Source organism: Haliaeetus leucocephalus, unplaced genomic scaffold (assembly GCF_000737465.1).
Source record: "Haliaeetus leucocephalus isolate CR32 unplaced genomic scaffold, Haliaeetus_leucocephalus-4.0 Scaffold317, whole genome shotgun sequence".
NCBI classification, from domain to species: Eukaryota; Metazoa; Chordata; class Aves; order Accipitriformes; family Accipitridae; genus Haliaeetus; species Haliaeetus leucocephalus.
In genome coordinates, this window is record NW_010972753.1 from 10240065 (window position 1) to 10257662 (window position 17598).

The window sequence follows — 17598 nt, forward strand, 5'->3', positions numbered from 1 at the left end:
TCCTCTCCCTTCTTATTCAACCTGCGGATGATAAACTGCATAGTTCACATATTTACAGAGTTTTGCGAACAGCTAGCAGTTACCTCATCTATAATACATATTATTTGGAAAAGTAAATCATGAGCATAACATTGACAAGACCTCTTCTCATATTGACAAGAAAGGATTTGCACTGAGAAATCCTATTAGCAGAGATTATTTGCATAAATCTTTTGTGCAACAGATTCCAAATCATTTGTATTGTATGTACTTCTCCCATGGTATGTATGGTAAAACAATGTATTTTTAATAATATATTCATTTTGCCACTTATAAATGTGCACAGCCGTGACTCACCAGTATTTAGTTTCTCCTGCAGAAGTGAAGTCAAGCTTACAGATCTGTAAATGCCGGGATTGCAGTGCTCCCTCATTTTTCAGTGTGAACTTCATTAAACACTCACCAGTTCTCAATAATTCCCTTTCCAGTAAGTTATCACAACTGCTCCACAAAAGCTTTTCAGCATCTCCCTGTCCCTTTACAATCCTAGGACGTGATCTATCACTCCAGTCTGGGTGCGCTGACAACTTTTAATAGTACTAATTGCCTTATTATCCACTACAGTGCAAGAGTAAAACCTTCTGACATTTTCCTTCCTTCCCTGAGGAAAACAAATCCCAGTTCCTGGGATATTGCCCTCTGCTGCCTCTGTGATTACTGGGGCAAGGAATTCCTCTAGGCCCTTTGCCTTATCAACTTCATCTGTCACCAACTTTCCATTCCTGTCTCTCTCTCGGTGCTCCCTGATCACTTTGCATCTTCCATTATTTTATGGTTGTTTTTTTTTCCCCTCTTCTTTTTTCACTTGCGATGTCAATCTTCATCACATATTCTATTCCTTATTTTCTATCAATGTACTTTTTCACATCACTCTGTGATACTTACCTTGCTCCAGTTTACTATTTTTAAATTAGTGTAGGAGTGCCTATTAAAAAAAAAAAAAAGTGTTTTTCTGGCTGTTCCATATTTGAGAATTTGCTGCAACAGCTCCAAGCAAATCACACACATACACAAATTCCTGTATGTCACCTACCAGAGGATCTTAATTTTCTAGAAGAAAATCTAGTATCACAAAAACATTTGGCAGGTCTCTAACCTTTCCAATGCTGATATAATAAATAAATTTCCTTTTTTTTTTTTTTTTAAGCAAAAAGCTGGAATTAATTGCGGTACCACGTACCCTCAGCATCTATTTTACCTGCTTGGTATGAATAGTAAGAAGAGATGGGCCGTAGAAGACCATTTATGATGTATGTTCAGATGTGCAGGAACACAAGGCTAAACCCAGGAGAAAGACCGAGGGGGGTAACACCTACTTTCACAGTCCCATAGATGGGCTGCTTGATGGGACCACTGGAGCCTTCTGCTCACAGCAGGATGGTTGGTCATCAACACTGGATCGGGTCAACTGTGGCTTTGTTCAGCCAAATCTTGTAACCCCTGGAGGAGGAAGAACCCACACCACCCCTGGGACAAGTCGTCCCAATGCTGCACCACCCTCCTGGTGGAAGAGCTTTTCCTAATGTCCAGCGTGACCTTCCCAAGCCACAGCTTGTGGCTGCTGCCCCTTGTTGAGGAGGGTTTGGCTCCATCATCTTTGTAACTCCTCTTCAAGTAGTTGTAGGTTGCCTTAGATTGCCCCTCAGCCTCCTCTTCCCCAGGCTGAACAACCTCAGGTCCCCTTGTAGGTCCTACACTTTAGGCCCCTAATCAGCTGAGGTGTTTTTCTCTGGACCCTTTCCTATTTCTCCACGTCCCTCTTGAACTGGAGGGCCCAAAAGTGGTTAACTACAGACGGGCAGGTCACAACTTCCCATAACTGCTAACCATGCTCCTCCTAAGCTACCTCAGTATGTGGTTTCCTTCATTTGCAGTGAAAGTGCAGGGTTGATTCAAATTCAATTTGAGGTCCACCATAGCCTCCATGCCCTTTCCAGCATAGCTGCTACTCAGCCAGTGCCTGTCTATGGGGTTAAGATGCCCCAGGCACCGGACTTTCTGCGTTTTCTTCCTGAACTCTGCGAGATTGCTCTTTGTATAATGTTCAACTTCCCCAGCTTTGCCTTTGAATCGAAGCTCTACGCTTCAGTGTGCCAAACGCCTCTCCTGATTTGGTGTCACCCACAGATTTGTTAAGGGGCTACACTCTGGCCCATCACACAGGTCTTTGATGAAGATATTGAACAATATTCGTGCAGCAGCAGCCCCTGGTGCTCGTTACCACTGCCAGCTGGACACCAAGACGTTGATCGCTGCCCTTGGGGCCTGGCAGTGCAGGCAGTTTTCAGCCCATGTAAGAGCCCACTCCACCAACCTTCCCTTCTCTGTGTAGCCAGTCATTTCATCAGAGAAGGAAAACGGGCCAGGCAAGCATGATTTGCCCTTGGCAAATCACCTTCTCATCCTTCATGCCCTTGGCAGTTCAAACGTGTTTCATGGAATTCATCTCACCCAACCTTCAGTACCTACAGGTGAGCAAGTCGTGGCCTGGGCTGCCTTTAGAAACAGCGAGGAAAAGTGGGTCCTTCTAGGTCAGATTCATCTGAGCCACTGCAGATGTCAGTTTTAGAATAAGGTAAATTTGCCACAGAAATGCCCGCTTCCTTTCGTTTATATAAGCAGGCCATAGGGTACCTAGCTCGACACCCATATTCAGACAAATTCCACTTCTTGTGCCTCACCTTCAACTCCTATACATTGCGCAGTCCATGGTTTTCTGATTCTCTGCAGACTACCCGAGGGTCTCAAAGCCTAATTAGATTCCTGTAACAACATGAAAAGAGAAAAAATATGTGTATCACTTCCAATGTTTGTTCTGCCTTTGCTTTCATATACAAACCGGTTAGTCATTGAAGCATATGCTTAGCTTTACCTGCACAAGCAGCCTCAAAACAAAGCTCCTACAGGAGCCAGCATGCAATTTAGCTGGCACAAGAAGCTTTTAAGTTTGGAAATTAAGTATCATCTTTGATGCCATAGAAACAGGAAAAAAAATATATTATCAATGTTTCAAAAGGCAATTTCTCAATATTTTTTTAACAAACATACACTGTTACAGGACCATTAAAATATAGACTCCCTTATTGCTGTTAATTTTCATTCCTCCTCCTTATTGTCTCAAGTGGATTCTGAAACAATATTTGGCAACGCTTGATTTTCATACATTCCTTTCATACATCTGCAGGTTTTTCTTACATTTACAGATTTGTTCAGATGTATTTGGGCCGATTCCTATCTGAACAACATCTAGCTATCAAGGCATTTCAATTGTCTCACTGGAGAGGATTTGAAATCTGAAAATAAAAATCTGTATGTTTGGCGGCAGTATGAGTTTGTTGTCTATTAAACACACGAAGAAACAGCATAACCTTTACTTCACAATTAATACTTCAAGGAAGTAAGCTGTTTAATTAAAAATCATACTAGATATGTTGGCTCTTAATTCTCTAGGTCCCATGAGTGCATATTGGCAAGCGTATGTAGATAGCCTCTTGTTGTGATGAAAGTTCAAAGCATCTATGTTAAATGGGAATTGTATGGTTCAATACTCATTAATTTCCATTGTGGACATTAACATTTTCTATTAAGTATTTTTAAAACATACAGTGCCCATATGCAGAAATGTTTTTTTACAGCTTAAGGCTGTGAGCAGTTGATTTTGTGGGGGTTTGACGGTGAAGCCAAAAACTCTTGTATCAAGGATGAGATGTGCAACAATATATTCCAGTTCTCAGATAAGCATCCTACCAAACAGGCAGCAAAATACCCTGGCTGTAACCTCCCTCCCTTCCCTCCTCCCCTTCCTTTCCCCTTCAAGCAGCATATTTAACTATTTAGCAATGTTTTAAGGTAGACTTTGAGGAGATGACACCCAAGTTTCTGTCCTCACTCCCATGACTGCTGAGACACATCCACACAACAGAACATGTCGGCTGGAGAGACCAAGGGTATCTCATGCCAAAATACCTTATGGTTTGGTAGGTAGGGTGCTGGTCTAGGAAGCAGGAGAGGTTTCCCAGGAAGAGGTAACTGAATGTGGTCTCCAGCTTCCTTGAGCTCTCTAGACGCATTAGCTAACAGATAGTCCAACAGCTGAATTGGCTCATAGGATTTATTCCCCAACTTCACCCCATTTTCAAGCACTGCATTTCCTCTTTTTCAGAGATCAGCAATAGTGTATGCTGTGGTGCTCTATTCTACGTAGCTGTGAAAAAAAGATGGGCAAAACAAAAGCAGGGAGGTAAGAACACGCAGAGCTCTGAGAAACTGGGGAGGCAGAGGTCAGGGGACAAGACAAGGGAGATGGAGGCAGAGGACCTTTGGGTGCTGAACCCATGAACTAGTCCAATCTGTTAACGCTGTAGTGGTTTACCCAAGCTATAAAGTAGAGCCAGCTTGGGTGCAGCAAGGTTTCTTAGTTAAAGCACAGCACCACCTGCACTAGGGTTAGCCACGCTGTTTCCAGTCCAGTGTGCGAGCACAAAAGCCCACGTTAAGTCCCTGCACTGTGTTCCTCGGCGCTCCAAGATTTCAATGACCTCTTAGCTCGCATGTGGGACCAAACCTGATTGAGGTTTCAGGCTGTGCTGGATCAGCACCGGATGCTTTGTGCCAACCCACCCCACAATTACCTTAATTAAAACTGTCTTCCAGTCTCACAGGTCCTGATGGATGTCTCAGTAGTTAAGAACCCACCACCCACTTCCTAAATTGCCCCAAAATAACAAACAGCGACTTTTCCATTTGTCCCAGTACTGGGACATCACCACATTGCATCACACCTGCTTCCCAATCAGACAAGGGAAAAACAGCTCTTTAAGCCAATCATTCCTGTCTAGAGCCTGTTCATTGGTTTCAGCAGCAGGCAGTGGAAATGAGTTCCACGGACCAATTATACCTTATGTGAAAATCTATTTCCCTGTGGTAGGCTCATGTTTTCCACCTTTCAGTTAAGTTCTTCAACTATACAGTAAAAAGCATAGAAATGCTGACTCAGCCTTTCATTAATTTAAACATTTCTAACACCTTCCTTCTTAATCAACTGCTTTCTAAAATGGATTTTTTTTCTCAAAAAAAAAAAAAAAGCTCTTAAAAAAAAATTTCTCTAGTCTTTTATTTCACCCTTCTCTGCATCTTCTTAGCCTGCATTAGTTTTTGTCGGAGAGGATAACAAACTTTGAAATCATTCCAGAGAAGAACTTACCACCAGAAACAGTATTTCTGCTATGCTCCATTCCATTCTCAGTAATCCCATCAACACTCATTTTTCCGACTGTGACTTTACAGAGCATTCCCTTATGTACAGTGATATACAAGACAGTGTTCTGAGCTAACACATAAAATCTCAGGTATTTGCAGGAAAAGCTGCATTTATTTGTCTCAGTACTCTATGTTTATCAAAGTCTGCCACTCCATCATCATCTCACCCTGTCAGTTCTAGCTGTAGTTCCTGGCAGCATCCCCTCTACCTCACCAACCTAAGGAACTGCATCAGTGAACTTAGCAAGCATTGCTGTGCGAGCAGTCATCCTTCTTCTCAAGTCATGAATGCATTATGGAAAGCCAATCCTAAGACAAACCACCAGCGTTCACCTTTCCAGTGATACCATTTCTCCTTATCTCTTGGTCCCTCAGACAGTTTTACATCTACTAAAACATGCTACTTATTCCAAAGGCTTCAAAAAATAAAATAAAACCCCCAAATATATTTAATTCAGTTCTTTATTCATTGCCTTACTGAGAATCTCAGATAATGGCAACAGAATAGCAGAACAACTTTCCTCCACAGAAATCAGTCTTGTGTACTAGTATATAAGCTGGGTGTTTTGTTTTGGGTTTTTTAATTTCTGCTTTTAACTATTAAGTATATCTTTTGGTCACATAAGCAGACTTTTTAGCAAGCATACTAAAAGATGCTCATCCCTTGAAATCCTTTCACAGAGTAGACTCTTTTTAAAAATGCAAGTTCACAGGTTCATGCTACCGAGGTGGTCACTTGATTCCTGAAGCCTTTCAGAACACCCGAGTTTATCCAGTCAGGGTGGGTGACTCACATCAGTTAGCTTCAGCAACTCTTTTGACATGGCAAAAATCCATTAGCTTCATCAGCAGGAAAGAGCTGACTGATTACCTTCCCGTTATCCTTTGGACTGAACACTAAGGCAAAGAAACTTTCACATTTTAACACTTCCATCTTTCTTAATTTTTCTTTAATCCCACATGACCCAGCACGCACATTCCTCCTTGGGCTCCGCACTTCCAATAAACTGAAACAGTTGTGTTGACATAGCTTTACATACTCACCTTAAAAACAAAATATTTAGGATGCTAACATGTTATTTGTGGCCATTTGTGTTCCTTGTTTTTAGGGGTTTGGTTGGGGGTGGGGTGGAGGGTGAAGTTTTATTTTCAACAGTCTTAAACAGGCTTTAGCTTAACTAAACCCTTAAACCTCACAGATATGCATGACGTGCTTTACAACTCACCCTGGCCAGAAGCACATGTATATGAAGTCGACATATAATACAGACCTCTGAAGTCCACAAATGCACTAACCTAAATATATACTAGGTTACTATGTCAAACACCTTTCACATACAGCCCAGCTGATGGATGTTCATCCCATGTCCTGTACATCCAAAGTTCACATCCATCCAATGCCAATGCTGTTCAGACGTGTGAACAAGAATCCAACAGAACCCACGTGACAGAGACTCCATTTCACATTAACTTGCTGGTACAGTAAAAAACAGAGAAATCAGGGCAGAGCAAACAGTCCTTCTCTGGTAGAAATTTCTAAAAGGTTCACAAGTTTGAAATGCAGAAAAATGCATTAAGCATTTGTTTGGATTCTCAACTTCTTTAGAATAACCTAGTAACAAATTCCCCAAACTACCTTAAAAACCTACTTGAGAATAAATTTTCCAGCCCATCTACAGTTATGCCTCCATCTCCTTTAGAATCTGCTCCCTGCTTTGATCCATCAAAGGCGGAGGCAGCAAACACATCCAAGCAGATTAAGTCCCATTTGCTTTCCCAGACTTCAGAAGAAACAGGCACTTTTCCAATAAGCTAACTGAAGCCAATCTGTACCCTCGTTTTTCCATAGCTGACACCCTAGACAGTGAAAGTCAAATTAAGTGACAACTGTAAAAAAAAAAAAAATTATGTCTAAGTTGGGGAGAACATAGTGGCAATAGAGGTGAATGTGAAAGTGAGTATCATTTCCAGCTAAAATGAACTGCAAGAGCAGCCTTCAGTTCACTCCGGGCACACACTGCAGTGACATCCTACCAAGCCCTACAAAGTACTAACCCTTGCAGAGTGCTCAGGCAGAAGCCTCATCTCTTCATCTTACCAACTACTGACGTCTGAAAATGACCTCCGTGGTTTACTGAGTGCAAAACAATTTAACCATCAGATCACTGCAGAGTCTGCACTTGCAATGATTATCTGTGTATTACAGTTTTATCAATGAGTTTACACATGTTTACGCATCTGGGAAAAATAACATATATACATTTACTTAGCACAAAAATATCACAAGTATCCCTGCAAATATTTGTACCAGATGCCTGCAGGCTATAAACATGAGACTTTCTTATTTTCTATGTACACAAAGGCCAGAGTCAAAGTCAATTTTCACCTTTAATAAGCTCATGATTCTTTGTTATTTAATACTCTGTAAAAAGGTATTACAGATTGATAGATTATTGCAGTGACTTCTAAAGAACATGGACAGCCATGAGGCTGAAACTACAATATCATATACATTATGTAGTCATTGATACTGTCTACTACAGCATGAAGAAAAAATACTTTTAAAATAAACGATATTTAACTGAAAACATAGAAATGGAACTTGCTTTCTTACAGTATGGTTACATATCTATATTCCAAGAATAACATTTTAAAAAATGCTAGATCTTGAAAGGTCATAGATAAAAAGAGTCATGATGAAGATGAACCAGTTTTGCCCAGAAATGCTATAATGAGCACACTGCACAGTTTTTCAGCAAATCCTAGTTCTGCCAAGCTTCAAGAGGCACAAGCCTGAAATGTAAAAGCTTCCAAGTTGTCTAGCTAGTCCACTCGTCTTGCTCTGGAAGGTCCAGTGACCCACACTGCTTTAAGACAGCGTGTCACCACAACTGTTCCTTGCCGACATGAATGCCATCAGGAAGAGACGATTCAGGTCCTTACGATGCCAGGCCTAACAAAAAGCCTCCAACAAACCCACTGGACACCACGATGTTCTGTTTGATAAATTCTGTTGACTGAGAAGAAAAATAGTATTCGTAAAGAACTGAGTTATTGTTAATTGATAGTAGCATTTAATACTTATCACGAAAACTAAAAGTATGGAGGGGGGCACAGGGGGAAGCAACGCGTTTAAAAACTTATAAAGCTAGGTGGCAACTGCTGGCACTGACTCTCAGCTGTCTTTAACAATATATTTAAAATACAGTTAGCATTTTAGAAGTCAAAATACAGAAGAATTGTCATAGCAATTTCATGCCAATACCACTCTTGTTTTAATCAAAACAAGACAGATGTTTTACAAGCTCCCTTGGCAAAAAAGCATGCGCACCACCATGACTTCAATTTTAATCACACGAGAAAAGATTAGAAAAAAAACCCCACACAAAACTCTTTTTTGGAAGACTAGATCATTGGAAAAGAAATACACTTCACTGCATTATGAACCAGTTTCCTAACAACTTAAGCCTATAAAAAACACTTATGTATGACAACATTTCTGTACAATACTTCATGAAGTAATAGCACAGTATAACACGTTATATCAAACGTGCCATTTCATAAATCCTCCGCTTCAAACACTTCAGACTGGCTACCAGTACACAATTAGAAGACAGTAATATAATCTGAGAGGAAAAAAACCAAACAAAAAACCCCCATCCTGTCCCACCCATTTCTGCAGAGTGATGAAGAAGGACAGGTTAAGCTATTGGAGGTAGAAAGGAAGCTAGAAAACCATCTCTCTTGAACTTCCACTTCACATTCACATTAAAATTTAAGGTAATTTTTATCAACCTGCGTGCAACTCCATACAGGTTAAATATGAGATGTCAAAACTCTTAATTACAGAGCGCTACTGTGGCTGCTGTTACATTGTCTGCAGCGTATTCCAAGTCAGGATTAACAGTTATTGAGAAAGAAACTTAGATCACCTGTATGAAATGTGAAAATACGTAAAACCAGGCTAAACATACTTTAAAAAAATGAAAAATTAAAGTCTTCAAATGACAGAATGAAATAGCCCCAGTGACACTGATCAGTATCATAGGCTACCTCTTTTCAACATAGTATGTAACTGACAGATTCTGAAGACAGATATTCTTCTAACTGTATAAAAATGAGATAAAAAAACCCCACAACTGTAGTTACAAAGTAGTTATAGCTTTTCTCCAGAAAGAAAGGTCAGTCTTTTCCAAGTAATTTTGTTATCAGCAGTCTAAGATTTGGTTTTTGTCTTTGTAGCTACTATGTTTTAACCACAACACCCTCAACGTTTTACTGTGTGGTGACCTTACTGGCTCTTCTCACTAGCCAAGAATCTGCACAGACTAAATGGCAAAGCCAATGGCAGTCCCTCAGCTGTATCGGCTGTAGAAATGCATTAATTTTGAAATTTGTGTGTCATCTTTAAGAGTGAACAAAATAGAAAGCTAAATGAATAAAAGAGAGTACAATCTGATAACTTTTATTAAAATATACAGCCAGACCATTTCTGATGCCTTCCAGTTTTGCACCTGCATTTTCAACTAATCATCACCTGCAGCAGAAGGTAAGAAAAACTGGCTGGTAGAAAGCAGTTTATCACCTTAGACTTACCTCTTCGATTAGAGTATTGATTTCAGGTGCTGCCTTATTTGCACGCTTTTTTAACTGTTTTTTTGCTTTGTTTACATCTTTTTCAACTCTCTTCCAGTCAACTTGTACATACCCACTATGACTAGCAATCTAGAAAAATAAAGGGTATTTAGTACAGTTGTAATTAACATTTGATGAGTCAAAATACAGTATCTTAGTGCCTACAAAGTGGGGAGGAGTTAATTATTTTTTTCTATTACAGATACAGGAAAAGACATTGTTCCAATTACCACAGGTACTCTGCTTCAAACACCAATATTTTCCGCTGTAACAGCAGTTCAAATTAGAACAAGCAATGGCAAAGTTCAGTAGAGTCTTGTTAATTTTACCAGTTCTCTATTCTTTAAAGCTTTTATAACTAAATAGCAATGTTTCTCCTTCAGCATTTACTGTAACTTTACTTATTAGAAAAGGAAAGAGAAACGCATATTCAGAGGACAACAGTGAAAAAAATGTTTAATTTCAGCTTCTTTCAGAACTGTGGAATTCTGATTTGTGACAGGGTATATCTGGGGCTAATGAGAATCAACCTTAGAAATACTGAAAACCATTACTTTATCCTACATCATTTAAACTGTCCAACAAAAAATGTATTCAATACAAGAGAATTCTCATACTTTCTACAAAACAAAGCCAGTAAAAAGAAAAATAACATGGCCTGTGTACAGCACAAGTTCTGTAGCATCTGCAAAATGGCTGTTTTGGGGGACCGTTAATACCAATTTATACTCAAACTCCCAAAATGCTTAAACAACATCCATGAGATTTTTAGCATGTTTTAACCATCATGCCAACCCTTTGCCTTATTTCTCTTACTAAGATTTGATCCTGGAAAAAATGTTGGTCAAGTAACAGAGCATCTGACAGTCCCACCAATTTCCTTAAGACGATTCACAAAAGAAACACATATTTAAATGTTTATAAAAATCATAGCTTAAAAAAAAAAAGGCAATTGCTGCATGCTCTAGAGAATAGTTAAAACAAACAACTCATTAGTTGGGGCGGGGGGAAGAGAGGGAAAAAAAAAAAATCAAACCTAAGGATTACTGTTTATTTTAACTGCCAAGACAGATACAGACCACTAACTTTACAGGTAAATGACTGTTATACAAAAAACTTTTCATAAAGTGAGATTTCTCAGGTCATGTTTGTCAAATTCATGTAACTTATGTAACAGTGTTCTATGCAAATGTACAATTGGTAAATAAAAGTCACAGATAATGAACTTGTGTGGAACAGATATTTAAATATACAATTCATTAGGTTTGGCATGAAATGTTTCACATTGCTTATAGGCACTGAATTTCGACTTTCCCATAGTTCTTTCTACCAAATAACTAGAATTAGACCATCTAGCGTGTTTTACAACAGCCACAATAATTAACCAACATACTTCACCACAAATTAGAATTTCAAGATCCTGAAAAAAACTAAAATGAAACATCAGACAGATGTTGTCTGAATTCAAAGCGAAGCTTCTAAAAGACCACCTGTGTAAGAAAGTAAACTTCAGTTTCCATCTTTGCACAAGATGTAAAAAAACAATTCACTGGAAAAATGCAAAATGAACTTATTAAATATTACAATCTCCTTTACTTCATACTTCAGAATATAACAAATTCATTGACCTTGCCTGTCTATTGTAAAACCATTTATCTATACAAGCACTAGTGTTAGGCAGGGACAGCTAATTAAAGACTGTCTATACAGTATGAAAACATGAAACCAGTTTTAAACCTGTAATGGTTGCACATCTAGTCACTGAACAACATACCGGCGGGGGGACAGAAATGTTTCACATTGGGGTAATTTTTATTTTATGAATTTAACATTACTACAAGAATTTCAAAAAGGCCCAAGCACTGAATTTGTGCCTTCTAACTCATAAAACTGAAAACTAAATATGGACTGATCTACCCAGTCCAACACAATGTAAGAAATGCTAATATATTTGCTTGCTTGTAAAAAATATAAGCAATGGACTTTAAAAGAAACACATCATTAAGACTAGTTTAATTAGCTCAGTTATCCATACAGTACCAAGATGAAGCAGAAGTTTTTAATTAAGTTCTGATTAGCTCTCCAGTAGTTACAACCTACATTTGTATCAGAACTCCAGTTCAAACAATAAAAATTATACCACTTTTCTCCCTGAACTTAGTAGCAGAGATCTTAAGTTCTGCTTTTGAGTGTTTGTACACATCTAGGAAATAAGCAACAGAAGACAATGTTTTGAATATAAAATTTATAACTGAGAAGAAAAAAAATTGTACTTCACTGCAGTAATAGTCAGAGCCTGTGTCATATCTACTTTGGCTGCAATCCTACTAATTACATAACTTCGTAAGCGCAGAAATAATCCCACTGAACTCAAATGTTGGTGAGACAGACTTCAATTTTTAGACCCTAATACTTCATAAAGAACATATTCGCTCACAACAGTAAATGTACATAAAGACAAATTCTTAAAAGTTCACTAGTATTTTTAAAGCCAGCCCCTACAATAACAAATTAAAATCATAATAATCCATTATCAGTTCCATACTTATATATATTAAGGAGTCATACATATATACATATTCTATACATAATATATTTTCTTGAAGAGAAGTATGGGGGTGGGTGTGTGTAGATTTCTGTATGCACAGAAATCTATATATGTATAGATGAGAATGGAATAATATCTCTCTCTCATATATCACATTAGTAAAATTTATTTTTGTTCAAGATCTTCCAGAACTGTTGAAAAAAATAATGGATTTTTTCCAAAAAGGCAATTGCAAAAATACATGAATGCAGAAATACTAAAAATACATGCATCTTTCTCTATGCTAATCATAGAAAACAGAATCTAAAAGGGAAGACCTCATTTTTGGGGCTGGTACTGGAGAGGCATGCAAGTACTTCGTTATTGTGAAACATTATTAAGAGTAATGAGTAATAAATTTTTGGCTCTGAAACATTTTTATGGCAAGATGGGACAAAAGAGTTTTTATTTCCTCAGAGACAGAATCTCTCATACTAAAAAAGCCCAACCAAGCCCAGAAGGTACATGTGAGCTCCCTGTGCTCAGCTGCTTGTGCAGCACACAGAAGCCAGGTATTTTCTGGTATTTCGATAGGTAGCAACCCCCGTCACACTCAACCAGTTTCCAGAACAGATCTGGCAAGTCTCTAACTTCAATATACAAAGACAAGGAGGGACTGAGAAATGGTACATTTTTTGTAAGAGTTAAACTGCAAAGACTGTATCTTCAGCCATCATCTACTGGCACAGCTCCACTGTAACCAGTGCAACTACTCCAATTTACAAAGGCAGAGAAACGATGCCTCTCCATTTCATGTCAAAACCTGCCAGAAATATGGTATTTCTTTAAAAGGCTAACTTCCAACTACCATTTGCTTTGGCTATTCCACTGAATGTTCCCTCAAAGTCTGCACACATCAACTGTCAAGTGGGATATTTCAACGCAAAACAGAATACAACTCTCTAAGTCCCCACCCTCAGAAGCATGTTTTTCTCTCCCCACTTCACTGAGATGCTACAACATCATCATGGCATGTATCAACAAACCCCTGTAGAATATATAGCCAAGGAGATCTTAGAGTTCATTTTGCTTCTTGTGTTGTTTTCAAGGACTTTTTTTAAGTTACAAAATAATTTAATGAAGAATTGAATTCGTCAATAGCATATTAATGGAATGAAGCAAAATATATTATTGAAAGCACAAATAACTGAATAAAAAAACAATTTTATGATTAAATAAGCCAACACATAATGCAAAAACAACTGCAGAGGAAAAAGCAATGAAACCTTTATTAAGGACACAGGAGTTTAAAAACACACAGAGAACAGGTGCTCATTAAGAACAACTGGTTTTAACTAATTCATTATAGCAGAATCACATGAATCCATACTTCCCTACTCTTCAGGATTTCACTAAATTATGCTGTATAAACCAGAAGTTATACAGGGAAAAGCCCTTACTCATTATGAGAAATGAATCATATTTTCCTTAATACAGTGCATGGGTATTGGTTTTATACCAGCATATTTGAAGAAGTACATCTATTTCAATAAAAAATGATAGTTAATTGATCAAATTAAGCTGTTGAAATATCCAGCACAAAGATGTGATAACAGAACTTAATTTTGAAAAACTATGCAAATTCCTTGATGTCATTTTTATTCTCTCTCAGACTACTTTTAATTTAATCTGTATTAAGACTGAAAAACTTCTAGATCACTTAAAAAAATCTGAAAAATCTTTTTTGCTTCTTATACAAACTGACACCCCAAAAATGTATTGCTTCCAGTTTCCTACTAAATTTCTTGTGATGAAGTCATCACACGCTGAAGAAAAAAAATGCTTTTTTTTTTAATTTCAGGACTGAAATGTTTCACTGAATGCGCTTTAGCCAAAAATCTTGCCTTCTATAGTTCTTCTTGTTTTAGCAGGTAATTACAATGTCAACATTGCAATCGGCAGTTGAAATGAAATCTGCAACTTCAGAGAAACTTACAGATAAAAATGAAGTTTCTAGTCACATGCTGAAACGCTCCTCTGCCCACTCAGGGGAAGCGCTGAACATGTATTCATAGGGAAATTAAAATCACAATGTGTGATCTTTAAATGAAAAAATTAAAGACTACAAAAATGTAATTACACTATAGAATTTATGACTCAGCTTTAAAATGCAAAACGTTTTGCATTAACATGAAAGACCAAGGCATTTACTTCATTCCCTTCCAGGAGAATCTGATCCTACTTAATTAAAGATATAGACAACTCAATCAAAATATGCAACTCATTCTTCCTCTTGGATAATATTCCTTTTCAGATACACTGTAAATGAGATCAACTAAGAAATCAGACACTCAAACACATGGCAAATCTATTTTATGTACAGGAAACTCCCGAAACTTCACAGCTCAACAAGCAAAAATACTGCCCAAGTAATGTGTTTTAAGCAATTTCTATTTTTCTTTGTCTGTAGGTCTTAGTTTTAACTTTTCAGCTTGCACTAGTCAGAAATACTAATGAAGGCACCTACAGGCAACATTCTGCCAGCTACCTCTGGATGCCAGGCCTCTTTTCTGTAGGCTCTTCAGTCATATCTAGATAAGACTTGTCATTAAAAGAATTAAGACCAATGGCATACAACATGGGAAGAGAGATTTGGATCTTTAAGTCAACTAGATGAAAAGGATGATGAGTAGTTCAAGATCCACTGCATGCATATATATATATATAAAAAGATTTAATTCTTCCCTCATGATCCAGAAATACACATCATGGGCTAAAAAGTCCAGAGTACTCCATGAAATTGATTCATTTTCTGGCATAGCACATTTTGCCAAAAATTTACATCAAGATGATTCTAAACCATTTCAGATTCAACACCCTTGTAAAATTCATCCCTATGTTCACATACAAGCCCAATAACCAGTGATTTCCAGATTTATAGAGTCATCAATACACAATGGTGAAGTGGAACGAATGCTAACATTATAAAGCTTCATATCAATACTGTTTCTCTTTGACTTTTTACATTGTTGATGATGCTTGCTTTTGAGTAATTCAAAATAAAATACACTTCATATTTGTTGAAAACACCTTAAACCAAATAATTCCAGGAGCACACATTCTTACATAGAGTGCTGCAGTTCAGTTATATGTTTAGCATGGGGTTTAAAAAAACCAAAACCAAACCCCAAAACAGTAGAGAACACAATCATGAAGGAAGTAAGATTACTTCACACAATCATGATATTTTTATGCATTACACAGCAGCACTCAGAGGTACTACCCAAGCCTTCCTTATCAATGGTTGACTGCAACAGCCATTACAATCAAAGGAATAACTAAAAGTGGGGTATGCCTTTCAGAAATCCTCCAGGATGATGTTGGAAAGAATAAAAAAATAAAAATCTTTAACATCTTGTCTCAAAAAATGGTGTATTATTGAACCTAAGTAGGCACCAGTCTATTTCCTCTAGAATGATTTGAGGAAAAATAACAAGCTCACAGGTATTAAGACATGAAAAACGCCAGTAAAAAAATTAAGAATAACTTGGCATCTTACAGAGGGATACATGAAATTCTCCTTCACTTAAAGCTTCATCATCTAATTTAAAGGCTTTTTGGAAGTATGTCCTCCCCTAACCACAATATCTGATGAATAATGCAAATGGTCAAGCCAGATAACATCATTAAAAAATTCTGGAGTTGAAATGCAATTGAACAGAAGAATGCAAGGAAGCTATCAGAAGTCAGCAAAGCTTCAGAGGTTCAACAGATATAACTAGTAAATACAGCAAGGGGAGAAAAAGAGAAAAACATGGCTTCATAATGGGACCAGAGCAAGTCTTCCAAGCAACTGCCAAAGAAGCCTACTTCTTCTAAAGCACTGATAAAATTCTCAAACCTGTTTAAAATAAACACAGCTTAAACTCCTTGATCTCCCTAACCATAGGTTTACAGGCAGTTCCTCTAATCTGGCAATACTGAATCACATACAGCATCTCAGTTTCTGCACAGAGGTTTCTTTTGGCTTATCACAAACTATCTTACAGGATAGAGCAGACTCTGGTTTACCACTGATTTTTAGAAATGTCTCCTTTGTACACAATGTTCCAGCTGAAATGTAAGTTTTTGACTGATATGACTAAAAAGATGAAGTAGGTAAGAAGCCTTCCCAATTAATTTTTACCCAACAGCTGTGTTTTCCCTATTGTTTAGTAAATAACATTTGCCAACTTATAAAGCATGAAGTGCTACATACTTGAAGCAGAAGAAAGCCACCACCTACTGCAGTTGCTGCAAGCTTTCCGACTTTCTGGAACAAAAATCCCGCACACCTTAGGAGAACAAAACAAAAAAAACCCAGTCCAATGAAGTTGTCTGCTGAACAGTGCCACACTCCAAAATTCCCCGACTACAACTATTACTATTTTTTCATTTAACAAAGCAAATGTATCATTTCACATTTTTAGATGTTAAAATCAGAATATTTAATACAAGCAATATTTAATTAATTAATAATGTCTAACACAGGACAACATGAGTAATGGCTGCTAGTTCATGGCTGTCTGATGGCCCCTTTAAAGTAAGCTTGAGATCTCCAGACCTTGTCTATACACTAAAGCTGTATGCTGCTATTAAATGTAGCATGTTAATGAAGCACAATATAATAATATAAAAAGTGCTATTATAACTGTTCCCAAATGGAAGGTAAATATATTATACCATCATTTATATTAACTACACAACCCATAACTTAAATGTCTCAGGTAAAAAGAAGCTAGATCCCTACCACAGGAGTTAAAATCAGCAGGGCCCCTCTACTGGGACATGGCCTTAGTCTATTTTTAATGGATCAAAGCAACCAGAAAATTAATTATCTTGTTTGCAGTCTCCAAGCGCTCCCACATCAAATAGAGAACAGCGCAGATGTCAATATCATAGAATAGTTTGGGCAGGAAGGGACCTCTGGAGGTCATCCAGTCCAGCCACCTTCCCAAAACTGGGCCAGCTGCAAAGCCCAGTCCAACCTCCAAGCTAAATCAGGTTGCTCAGGGTCCTAACTCAGCACTGAATGCTTCCAAGGCTGATGGTTCCATAACTTCTCTGGGCAACTCTGCTGGTGTCTGACACCCACGCCC

The 17598-nt window shown here is 37.9% G+C and overlaps 1 protein-coding gene across 5 annotated transcripts in view; it reads right to left on the minus strand.

Moving 5' to 3' along the window:
- Nucleotides 1-138: 138 nt before the first annotated feature.
- Nucleotides 139-17598, minus strand: part of FUNDC1 (FUN14 domain containing 1) — a 20820-nt gene continuing 3360 nt past the window's right edge. Inside the window, exons 3-6 of one of the 5 annotated variants that reach the window (XR_774599.1) lie at nt 16719-16794; nt 9895-10023; nt 2721-2802; nt 139-964 (exon numbers count right to left, since the gene is read on the minus strand). Coding sequence is in view for 2 of the 5 variants with exons in the window: in XM_010571373.1 (XP_010569675.1) it covers nt 6683-6772; nt 9895-10023; nt 16719-16794 (295 nt within the window). In the remaining 3 variants the exon portion in view is untranslated. Of the gene's footprint in view, nt 965-1288; nt 1480-2720; nt 2803-5847; nt 6773-7677; nt 8316-9894; nt 10024-16718; nt 16795-17598 lie in introns of those variants that run through there. The other 4 variants (XR_774600.1, XR_774598.1, XM_010571373.1 and 1 more) reach the window with 4 other exon arrangements.